Genomic DNA, 13,469 nt, shown 5'->3' with positions numbered 1-13,469 from the left:
CGCCATTATTGAACTTGACCTTCGTATAGTTGTCAGGAATAACATATTAAAATTTTAAAAGCTTTGGTTGAACGGTTCATGAGTTAATGCACGGACAACATTTGATTGCCGCCCGCCCGCCCGACCGACCGCCCGGCCGCCCGCCATTTTACGATCTTTCAAGAACCATAACTCCTGAACGGTAAAAGTCAAAATCGTCATTATTGAACTTGACCTCTATTTTGTCATCAGTAACAACATATTAAAATTTCAAAAGCTTTGGTTGAATGGTTCATGAGAAAATGCACGGACACGACGGGAAAAACCATTTTTCAATCTTTCAAGAACCACAACTCCTGAACGGTAAAAGTCAAAATCGTCATTATTGAACTTGACCTCCATTTTGTCATCAGTAACAGCATATTAAAATTTCAGAAGCTTTGGTAGAACAGTTCATGCATAAATGCACGGACACGACTGGAAACTCCATTTTTCAATCTTTCAAGAACCATAACTCCTGAACGGTAAAAGTCAAATTCGTCATTATTGAACTTGACCTCCATTCTTTCATTAGTAACAACATATTAAAATTTGGGAAGCTTTGGTAGAACAGTTCATGCGTAAATGCACGGACAACTCCATTTTTCAATCTTTCAAGAACCATAACTCCTGAACGGTAAAAGTCAAAATCGCCATTATTGAACTTGACCTTCGTATAGTTGTCAGGAATAACATATTAAAATTTTAAAAGCTTTGGTTGAACGGTTCATGAGTTAATGCACGGACAACATTTGATTGCCGCCCGCCCGCCCGCCGTACATCCCCAAATCAATAACCGACATTTTTGTCACAAAAATCCGGTTAAAAACAATACCAATTTTGTAAAACAGTACTTTCAGTATTCAACAAAAGATTTTAGGTCGCTGTTAGCAGAAAGAAACATTTTCCTACAAATCAACGACTAAATTACAAAATGAAAGATGAGTGTAGAATTTGCATGTTAAGGTGGTACCTAACACTACAGGGAGATAACTCTGTAAAATCAGCTAAACGTATGAATTACGTTGTGTTGTTAAGGGAATTCTAAGCTTCTCAAAGATCAAAATTAGTGTTTGTCACTCTGCTATATAACCAGTGTAATTTTTCTGATAAATTGGTTGGTTCAAATTTTTTGAAATTTTTATATTATTGTAAATACTTTGTCAAAATTTTATGAAAATTAAACGAGCCAAATTAATTATAGTGAAGGTGTTGGGTACCACCTTAAAATATATTTTTTTTTTACAAATTACTCGATTTCTACGCAATTATTAAATAAAAAAGATATCGCAGTATTAAATTAATGAGTTCTACAAATGTTCATCCGATTAAAACATAAATTAACTCATCGTAGATACCAGGATTGAAAAAAGTTAAAAAGGCATAAGTCATTTAAGATTATGATATCAACATATATTTACAATTAATGAAAACAGCACTTTTTAAGTGTAATGCATCCGAAATGCCTTTTCTGTATTCACTCTCACCAGGAAGACTGAAAGCCGGATATTTGAAAGTCATGAATGTGTAAGAACCGAAACAGTTAAAGAGCTATTTCACTTAAAATCCATGTAAGACCATATAAACCAGAGGCATATGATAACAATACGCCCAAAATTCGTTAACAAACTTATATCAAGATTCCCCGTCATACTCAATCGAATCTTATAATAAATATATGTCCTTCTTCCAAATGCACTTTTGTTCATTATACGGATCAAATATCACTTTAAAAATTTTGGGTGTATGCGAAGAGTATTTCTGGTTTTACCAACATTAGGAACTCTCACATATATTAAAAACATTTAAAATTAAATTAAAGCCAAGATGTTAAGTTCAGAACATACTTGAATACCTTTGAGGCTACACCACCAAAAAGGGACACAAAAAGATTTGCTTGATGGGATTGAACCATGAATGTATTGCGTATGACGTTACAAACATCAATAAAAACAAACATTCTTTGAGTATTGCATGGCAATACATATAGTCCCCCACCGTTTCAAAAATCATTATAATGGAACGAAAATCTAACTTGCTCTATAACAAGTCACGGTGTAAACTACAAAAATAACAAACCTACCACTGAATTCGTCAAACAATTTTCTAAAACTAGAGGCTCTCAAGAGCCTGTATCGCTCACCTGATTCTACTTGGGTTTTTGAAATCATATAAAAAGAAAAAAAATGGCTACAAAGTAACAACACTTACCCAGCACCTAATTAAGAAAGGAACATTCATGCTGTGTTTGACTTCATTCAATTCAGTGGTTCTCTATAAGAAGACATTTGTATGTATTTCCCATTGGGTCCTATGTTAAACTAAGCCCCCCGTGGCAGCCATCTTGGATGATGGATCCGCTACAAAGTAACAACACTTGGTCAGCACCTCATAGGGAACATTCATGCCAAGTTTGGTTTAATTCCATTCGGTGGTTCTCTAAAAGAAGTCATTTGCATGCATTTCCCATAGGGTCCTATGTTAAACTAAGTTCCCCGCTAGCGGCCATCTTGGATGATGGATCGGCTACAAAGTAACAACACTTGGTCAGCACCTTATAAGGAACATTCATGCCATGTTTGGTTTCATTCCATTCAGTGGTTCTCTAAAAGAAGTCATTTGTATGCATTTCCCATAGGGTCCTATATTAAAATAAGTCCCCCGCTGGCGGCCATCTTGGATGATGGATCGGCTACAAAGTAACAACACTTGGTCAGCACCTTATAAGGAACATTCATGCCATTTTTGGGTTTATTCCATTCAGTGGTTCTTTAGAAGAAGTTCAAAACGTAAAAAGTTAACGACGACGACGAAGGACGACGGACGACGACAAAGGACGACGACGACGGACGACGACGAAGGACGACGGACGCCAAGTGATGAGAAAAGCTCTCTTGGCCCTTCGGGCCAGGTGAGGTACAAAAGGGGGGAATCCAAAATGTCATTTATCTAAATACAATTCTTTTAATTTCCCTCTCAACAAAAATCTAGTAATTAATAAGTATTTCATCAAAAATTTAATTCTAGGGAAAGAGCTTTAACTGAACAAGGAGAAATGCTAAAATCGTGAAAATAAAACTTGACCTTTTTTCTCGTTTAAAACTTCTGTTTTTATATTCTTTTTGTTTGATGCGTCTCCGACCATACTTTCATAAAGAATGTCCAAGCCTAAAAATTGGAAACCTAATGATGTAACGTTAATTATTACTTGAAATCTACGGAACCTCTATGACCAAAAATGTGTATAACATATTTAGCCAAATTAAATCTATGTCAACTCTGCCTTATGAAAGAGGGACGAAAGATACCAGGGGACAGTCAACATCATATATTGAAAATAAACTGACACCGCCTTTGCTAAAAATAAAAGGACAAATAATAGTACAGAAGACACAACATAGAGTTTTGAACCTTATTAATCCCATTACCAATCAATGAGGATATGAAAAATGCATTTCATGGTAAAGAATTTAATTTTGCACCTTCGAGACGTAGCAATCTACCAGTAGAGCAGGAAAAGGAGAATGACACTTACTAAATTAATTGCATCTGAATCAGTTTATGGAAATAAAGTGACCGTTTTCAACAACGGTGTTGTAATTATATGTATTTTCGTCTCTGCTCATAATAAACATGATTAAGCCGGGTATCATCTTCCGAAAATTAAATAGTTATCTGATCTGTAAACTGACCGATCGCAAAAATTGAGATTTAAGTCGGATGGTTGGTGTTACGTTCATGATGATGTATCATGAATGGGTTACAATGTTGACAAGCCGTCTCATTTCTAATTTGGAGATCATGCGATTATCTTCGTAATTCTCGCTTGGTTTGTTTATTCAAAATGGATTTTGAATATTGGTAATCTACTGTTGTTCCATATTTTTATCATGATTTTAGTATTTCTATTGGTAATCCCTATACCACAATTAAAGTAAAACGAGATGTTTTCTTTGAAGAAATGTTTCTTCATATAGTGAATATGTTTCGTTAACTCCTACTCATGAAATGAACATTTATGGAGGATGGTAAAGGGTTATTTTCGTGCAACATGGTTTGCCTTTTTATATTTCACGTGCAGTGAAATTTTGTGAAGAGATATCTCATTGGCAATCATACTATATCTTCTTATTTTTATATATATTTATAATATGGTTCGACTGAGACATGCAGTAATGTTTCAGATTAATATGTAAGCAATATCTTATTACTTTCATAGCTCAATGTGTATATGTGGGAGTTTATTGAGTTTTAAGATAATAAAAGGTGGTATTTCACATCAACTAATATTAAGAATTAGCCTTAAAATCTTCTTTTCTTCCTATAATGCATTCTTATTAGTTTAAAAATAAGAAGATGTAGTATGATTGCAAGGATAAAACCAGATTTTTTTCATTTTTTTCCTTTGTGATACTGTTCTTTCAATCCTTGGACACACTTAAATCAGCTAACAAATGTTGCATCTCCATATTGCAAAGATTGAGGAGTAAACAACTGAATAAACCCATTAGAATACTGCAAACAGGAAAACGTGAACGTGCTGCAACCAGACAATTTGACGTCAGAACTCGTCTTACTATCCTCCCAACAATGATACCAGTAGACGGAATTTGTTGAAGACCATCAATGACCAGATCAACATGTAGTGACAATGCAACGTCAATAGAATTTGATTACGTAACGTCATTTGCGAGACAGGTCTACGGCCGCAACGTCAACTGCTATTCAAATTGCTGAATGAAATGTTGGACAGAGTTATGCAATAAATGTTTCTCATTAACTCAAATGCCAAAGAATCGACTGCAGAAAAACATCAAAAGCCTTAAAGTTTCAACCGCATAATTGCCAAAACCCATTATAATAGGTGGAACAACGGCAAAATCAGAAGGTGCAAAACAGAACTCGAAACGTGCCAAACAGAATTGATTGACCTTTCTGACAATCATTTTGGCGTTTGTTGCAGGCAGTCATTGATTTCGAAGGTGACACGTTCATTGGTAAGGGGAAAACTAGGGTTTCAGTGTATACAACAATATTTGAACATTGAAAATGACGTTATCAATTAAACTTTCGAACTGGCAGTTTTTTAATAATTGAAGTAATGAAAGAACTTTCTGTTCATAAGTTTGTTTCCAAAAAAAAAGCATATTTGAAAATGGGAATTAAAAAGAATAATCTAGTGTTGCGTTTCTAAAGTCGGTCAGTATATAATAGTTTCATAAATCAATAACATTTACTTGAACTGTATTGTTTCTCTGAAAATTGGAAACTAAACATAATGAAATTAATTAAAATAATTAAAATCCTCATGGTCTCGTATAAAGATTTATAGCCACGGTTAAGTTGTTTTTGTGTTTAAATGGGGTTAAGAAAATAACAATCAATCTATGAATCTAAAGTTTTATAATATCACGTTTGCATTTTTCTTCATGATTCCAATTAAATGAAATTTAAGATTGATTATAAGTTCCCATAGTTCATGTTCTGAAATAACCGGACATGTATTGCACGACATAAACAGTTTTTGTGTTTAATCATGTCCAAATTATTGACTATGAATGTTGTTGTTTTTTTTAAATTAACTTTGAAAAAATACCTTAGTTCAAGTTTAACAAGGCAACATAACGTTGTTTAATCGTTTTATGTGCATGAGCTTTTGATTTTGCCATTTGCGTAGGGACTTTCCGCTTTTTTGTTTTCTTTTTTTCTTTTCTTTTTTTTTTAATATTTTACTTTTTACCAGAGTTAGTTGCTGTACAAAACTAAATACGGAACTTATACTCGACTGCAAAAGCATGATCCCTATAGTAGGGGAGTGTTTATTTGGAGTAAGCTTTCTGAAACTGTTCAAATTTTTTGATGTGGTTAGGATTGAATACTTTATGATTATTTTTATCGGTATGGAAGTCATTAACTGGTCTGTCAAAATTTTCAAAATTGATCTTTCATCCCGAAAATTTGGAGCATAACAAAAAAGTATAAGACCCTAATGTCGAACCCGTTTTCATTCTGTAGCCCGCGTGATATGGTTTAATAGTGTTCTGATGCCGTATAACTTAAATAAATAGTGCATTTTCTCATTTAAATAATACTGTGTAGCCAACTATGACCTCTTACTGTTTTCTTAATTAAAAATCATACCCAATGATAATTCAAACAAATACGTGAAAGCATCTAAACTATAAGTTCAGAGCTATTCGGTTTAAAAAAAGTTCACGGCAACCTTTCCGATATGCATGCAGTTAAACTCCAAAGAAAAAAAAGGATATTAACATATTTCCGGAAAACTTTTAAAACAAATCCCATGATAATACTTTATCTGAGTTGCTAAACTTTAATCACCAAATTACTCTTGTGTCTCTTACAAATTGGCAAAGTATTAAGGCTAATCTGAAAGGTCAGTCACTAATGTACAAAGCGTAGGCTAAACGCCTGATAAAGTTTATTGCAGTATATGAATACGTTTCAAATCCGATAAACTTATTGAGAAATTACAATATTAGCTCTATCTGATCTATCCTTTTTAGACTATATACATGACAAATTGTTTTATCTTTGATGCTAATATTCCTCCATAGAGCTATATTGTTTTGTTGGACGATATACACAAGATTACACCGATGTTGTTTGTATTCACATCTTTATTGCTCCTGTAGGCATTAAAATGGTTTTAGTCGACTCGTTAATCAGTTGATAAGAAACCCAAAATGTTTCGAAATAGTTGGGTGTCATCTTTTTCTGGTTATAATTGTGTAAAGATAAATAAAGTGTTCGATTAACGTGTAACTTTATCTACAATGTATGAAACAATGATTAGATGTCCAGGGTACTGTTAAAAATAAGTTAATAATAATACTTCTCTGAAGATTGTTCATCGTTTATTAAATATTAAAAAATGTTCACCGTTTATTCAGCATTAAAAAAAAATAACAGGTTACACATGTCCACAAATTTGAGATGCATGCCATTAAAGTCTATGTGTCTCTCCGTGTGTCTGCCACTTATATCATGTCACACTTAAAATATTTTTTTCTTTTTCTTTCCTGTTATTATATTAGAAGAAAAAAAATCATACTAAAATATTTTTTTTAAAAAAAGAGATACACAATTCAGTACAAGGTCAATATAGTAATGAAATGCTTTCTGTTTGAATTTTGAGCTGTTTGTACTTGTATATATCATGATTAGTGTCTCAAAAAATAAAATATCGAGTTACAAAGGGACGGATTTGATAATTATATATAATTTAATGTCCAATAAATATACATATCGTTGTCTCAACGGCAATTATACTACATCTTAAATGGAATGTCTTAACTATACCGATAATAAAGTTCTAATTTACGTATGTTTAATATAATAAATCAATTCTAAAAAAAAAACACCAACACGAATTCAAACGGGATTTCTGTGAAAGTCAATGCGTCTATCAATATTAATCATATACATTCCAGTTTGTCATTCAGTATAAATTAAAACAGAGTTCCTAAAATATTGTAACTTAGTGAAGTGTTGAATGAAATATATCGATAAAACCCAAGCCAATATTTAGGGATACAATCATCTCTATGACATGCCATGTTTGTTTTTAAATTAACTACTGGTATTAAGACGGCTATCAATAAAATAATTGAGAAAAGTAGAAAAAATAGTATATATGTCTTTTCGTCAAATTTTAAAATATACGTTGTATTATAGAATCCGTATTACGGTCGAATGAGAAATAAAAAAAAAAAAAGATTAGAAGAAAAATTTGGTGACATGTTTCAATATCACTAAAAGCAGTAAATTGATTTAAAGATCAACTTTCCTACTTACGAGAACGTAAGACCTTCTTATCTATGGCTACAGACACTAATATGTTTCTAATGAAATAAGAAAATTTACAAAAGAAAAAGAAGTTTTAAATTAATTACAATCAAAATGAGAACTTATTTAATTTGATTATTGAAATCCATTCCCTTTTTTCTATTTCACTGCCTAATTACAGAATTTAATCATATCAACTATTGTTTATAGATTGATATAAGATTTCAAGCACTTCACAATTTTGTCAGTGGCTATTTTGAATAGGTTTATCATTTCTATATCAATTTCTCAACGCATTAGTACCAATATATCGTAGATCATACTTGTCCATTTATGGCAATCCGACTTTATTACTTGTTTTGTCATGTTCCTTACTTTGACATTTACTTCTGGTGCGACTTTAATATTGTGTGACGAGAAAAAAAAGTATTTTATGAGCTTTAAATAGGAAACTTCAGACATTGACTCCATACAGCATTTCCACACATAAAATATTGACTTTTCAAATACAAATACCGATGCATAGACCTATAAAAGAAATCATAACCTGAAGACTGAATCTTAAAACTTAAGACGAGTAGAATATATCAGACAAATATCTACTTATGCGTAACGAATTTAGAAATAGACCTCCGTTATATGTTGTATTATGAAAACATCAACTTTGTATTTCATTATTCAAGTGTCACTGCTGAGGCTGGTGTTGACGGAACGCAAAATTGACGAATCAAATTACAAGCCTGGTATATTTGATGTTTTTGTACGTTTGCGACTACATATTTGAACAAACAAAAAACATATTCTAAGCAGGAAAACAAAATCAATTAAAAGCTAAAGTTGTGTTTAAATCCGTATTTTTAAGGATAACACTATGGTACGATAGCATTTTTGATTAACCTCTCTAAACGTCCCGCGATTTCGAGATTACTGCGATTCTCGTTTTTTTTACTCCAGTGTTGAGTAAATCAATCATGAATACTTTTTCAATGGCGAAATATTTAACTCGAAATTTAACTTATAAATATATCCTCTTTAATAATCTAAACTTTTCTTCTTATTTCAGAAAGTTGATATAGTTTTACAGCAATGTTTCCTGTTATTTGTAACGATGTTGTCTATTACACTTGTAATTACCGAACCTGTTGATCTGGAAACAGACGTAGCAGATGATACCCCTTCTCAATCAGAAGGACATTTTGTCTATGTAAACACAAATCCTTCAAGACAACGAAGAAATGGACTGTCTTTACTGGCTCCACCGAATATGTACCAGCAAAAGTTTGCTCCATTTTTACACAAAACGCCAGCTAAAAGAGATGGATTTTGGATTTGGATGCCAGCCCAAGGATACGTGTCCGTTCCACGACAGGGTCAAGCAGGAGCAAATGGTAGAGGAGGTGCAAATTCAAACCTTCTTAGATACGGATAAGATGGCGGCTATTCTAACATTCAGTACAAGCAATTGAAACTCAGGATGGTTCACCGAAATTATGTTACCGCTAGACATTTTTAAGATATTCTGTGATCCACGTTTATTTCTAAAGACCGTCATTAGATGGAATGTTTACCATTCAAACAGAATTTGACATTATAAATACTACATTACTTTTAATAAAATTTATAAAATGTCTACTGTAAATAATTCATAGTTTCCTGATACAATAAAAAGATAAAAATAATTTACTGTTAGCAAATATCAACAATGCACACTATTCTTTATTAAAATAACATACATTGTATTAAACCCCTAAAGAATAATAATAATAATACATTACATGTTTCTTATACTATCTTTTTCCAATTGATAGTATTAAAAAAAAAAAAGAGTCCATGAATGGTCATTGACTAACCAGGAATAATAAATATTAAAAAAAAATCTCTTTTCCATCTAGAAAAATTGTGACAGAACATGGATAACCAAATTAAGATGAACCAATAAAATGAGAAATTGTACACCTTCCTTGTTGATTTTACGTTTATATCACGGACTGGTACATTACAACACAACACAATAGCAACAAGCACTATTTCAATCAAACAATACAGTAAGTTTCTTTACATAACAATAAACAATGAAGGAGATAACAGATACAGAACTCATATTTAAAGCTAAAGTTTATGTATTTTGCAGTCGTAGATGTATCTACAATTTTCAGGAAGCTCTTCCTGTTTTAATTGGCCGAAATAGTGGGTTAACTATCTAAATACTTGTATTACTTAAATGCATAAAAAAACATCGTGTGTTGGACAGGGTCATATATTCAATTAAAGAGTCATTTCTCCTCAAAAGTCTCAGAAAAAATGTATTCCTCCAAACTAACATGATAAACAAAAAATGTATTGACTTATCAAATGCTCAAGGGACACATTGAATAACAAATAACACGATTAAATAAAGTTAATCATGTGTTTTAAAATGTTAAAAGTGACATCAAAGGCTCTGAATATTTAATCTTATGTATCAAAAAATATATTATTGTATTATCAAGTTTCAACTTATGTATGTTTGTTTTGGTCACCAATCTTGTCAATAAAATTCGTAAGGTTTCCACGGAACCCAATGTCTCGCCTACTTTTGCTGTTAATTGCAGAATCAACAAAAATGAGGAAAAACATCAATAAAAATTTCCCTCTCGATACTGTCGTTTGATTGAAAGAAGCTTCCAAGTTTGGTAAAAAATCCAGGATAGTTTATGAATCTAATAAATGTTTTATAAACTTTAACTGCAGACTGTATGCAATGTTAACTGGAAGAAAAACTAAGTCCATTTATAAGTAAAATACGGAAAAAGTGAATTTTTTTTTCACAAAATTTACTTCTGAATAATATTTTATGATCAGAAACAAGCTTATGTCTAAGTTTGGTAGAAATCCAGGATAGTTTAAGAACATTATAAAAATTTTAAAAACTTAAACCACAGAGTGAATGTTTTGTTTCTGGCCAAAAAAATAAGTCCATTTATAAGTAAAATACGGAAAAGTGGAAATTTATTTTTACAAAATTTTCTTCTTGATATTATCTTATGATCATAAACAAGCTTCTGTCCAAGTTTGGTACAAATCAAGGATAGTTTATGAAAGTTATTAAAATTTTAAAAACTTTAACCACAGAGTGAATGTAATGTTTCCTCGCAGAAAAACTAAGTCCATTTATAAGTAAAATACGGAAAAAATGGAATTTTATTTTTACAAAATTTACTTCTGGATACTTTCTTATGATCATAAACAAGCTTCTGTCCAAGTTTGGTAGAAATTCAGTATAGTTTAAGAAAGTTATTAAAATTTCAAAAACTTTAACCACAGAGTGAATATTTGTGGACGCCGCCGACGACGACGCCGACGACGACGGAATGTAGGATCGCTTAGTCTCGCTTTTTCGACTAAAGTCGAAGGCTCGACAATAATGGAATTCTATGTGACTATCATACAAGTGATAGGTTTAGCTAGCTATAACACCAGGTTTTATCCACCATTGGTTACATAAGGATATGCCTGTTCCAAGTCAGTAATATGACAGTTGTTTTCCACTCGTTAGATGTGTTTAAACTTTTGATTTTGTCACTTGATACAGTACTTTTTGTTTTAAATTTCCATCTGAGTTCTGTATTTTTGTTATTTTACTTTTTTTTAGAGAAACTTTATCAATAGGCTTTGTTCTTTATTTATATGCTATAAAAAAATCTCTTAGTTTAACAACATTTAATATCATTTAGATTTCAAAATGTTTGGCTGCCAGGTATTGAGGAGTAACTTTTTATATGTATGTGTGGTGCATACAGAAATCTGTTTCTCTAATTATAGTGCAAAACTTCGTATGCATTTCATTTGGCATTCTTACTGTCAAGGCTGATGAAACCCAAACAAATGTATAACATACCAAATTATAGGCTATGGTATCTTTGGTGAGTTTTTACAATATTATAGCTGATAGGTTGAAAAGCCTGGTTGTAGACTATAGGAAGGTTATTGGTTCTATCCCATTGTAGCCAATGATTCTGAACTGCCATCGTTTAACAGAATAATTTGTATTATAAAATTCATTTTCTAAATTTCTTTTTTTAAAACTCTTTTAGGTTGCAGTTCTGTAAATATTGACAATGCAATTTCCCATAGGAACTCCTTTCACGGCTAAAACTCTACCACTTTTACTATGAAGTTTTGAAAAAAATCGTATCCTAGAATTGAAAGTTCATATGCCCCACAGTTTTTTTCAAAGGTCAAAATATAGGGCTGTGCAGCAAATTTTCAAAGTTTAAATGCCCTGAACTTCTCAGAGTTAAAACTAACACTAATTTTCTTAACTATCCCTACCTCCAATGAAAAGTTACCACAGATTTCAATGTAAACAATATACACATGTATATTTACTGGTAACATTCCCAAGTTATGTCTCTGTGAGATGGAACACAGAGAGCATAACTGAGAACCCGTATGTAAACAAAATTAATTTTCTATGAATATTCAAGATCTCCCCAAAAGAGGCGTGTTTTGAGAAACAGCTGTATTTACAAAGTGCAACCTTTTACCATGTTTACAACAAACTTTACTAAAATTGTCCGTTTATTAATTTTGAAATTATTATGAAACTAAGGTTTCAACTCCCTCAGGCAAAGTTGGCTTTAGATGAATCTGGCTGTTTATTTTAGGTATTTTTGACATATAGCTCTTAAACGATTTTCGGTACTTATACATCCTCGGATTTCAAATGTTTGGCTTTGAGCGTTCCTGATGAAGGTAAATCCAGAAAAGCGCTTCGAAAGCAAGAAATTATTAAACGTGTTGTTTTCAATTTTTTACAAAGTACATGCACAGTAAATGAAAAAGAACACAATTGTTTTGGTGTTATGTTTTCTGGTCTCTTTAAATTCTTCCAGACTCTGTATGCTCATTTTTATCTCTTAACATTTTTTCATTGACTCAGTAACTCAATATACATGTACCCCAGTGAACTTGATATTAAAGATGCATTTGTGAACTACCAAAGCAAGAATGTCTACTTCATATCTATATGTCTTTTTTTTTTAAGTGACATAAAGTGACATCGTACTAGAATCTATGACAAACATGATTTCAACTTTCCAATTGTCAAGTTCTTCTGTTTTTCAGTAGTAGCATATCCTTTGACCCATTGATATGTCTCATGTAGCCAAATTATAAGCCTGATATCTTTGATCATTTTGTTATTGATGTAGATCTGTTAAATTATTCAACCTTTTGCTGATGTTTTATTTAATAAAAACTAGAGGCTCTCAAGAGCCTGTGTCGCTCACCTGTTACTGTATTTACTGATGTCGGCCATCTTGCTTGGTAAGTAGGGTCATTAGACACTTTTTTTAAATAGATACCCTAGTAATGATTGTGGCCAAGGTTGGTTAAATTTGGCCCATAGTTTTAGAAAAGAAGATTTTTGTACAAGTTACAAAAATGACAAAGAGATGTTCAATATTGGCTATAAAGGGCAATAACTCCTTAAGGGGTCCTCTGACAATTTTGGTCATGTTTCACTTTTTTGTAGATCTTACTTTGCTGAACATTATTGCTGTTTACAGTTTATCTCTGTCTATAGTAGTATTCAAGACAATAACCAAAAACTGCAAAATTTCCTTAAAATTACCAATTTTAGGGCAGCAAACCCAACAACA

At 32.0% G+C, this 13,469-nt stretch overlaps 1 protein-coding gene across 2 annotated transcripts in view; it reads right to left on the bottom strand.

Moving 5' to 3' along the window:
- Positions 1–13,469, bottom strand: part of LOC143080361 (selenoprotein S-like) — a 38,914-nt gene that overhangs the window by 13,890 nt on the left and 11,555 nt on the right. Inside the window, exon 5 of one of the 2 annotated variants that reach the window (XM_076256176.1) lies at positions 5,038–7,061. The exons of the other annotated variant lie outside the window; for it this stretch is intronic. Within the exon in view, the coding sequence (XP_076112291.1) occupies positions 7,020–7,061 (42 nt within the window). The 3' untranslated portion in view covers positions 5,038–7,019. Of the gene's footprint in view, positions 1–5,037; positions 7,062–13,469 lie in introns of those variants that run through there. 2 annotated transcript variants of the gene reach the window in all.

This window comes from Mytilus galloprovincialis, chromosome 6, assembly GCF_965363235.1.
Source record: "Mytilus galloprovincialis chromosome 6, xbMytGall1.hap1.1, whole genome shotgun sequence".
Lineage (NCBI taxonomy): Eukaryota > Metazoa > Mollusca > Bivalvia > Mytilida > Mytilidae > Mytilus > Mytilus galloprovincialis.
This window is presented reverse-complemented; position numbering and strand designations above follow the sequence as displayed.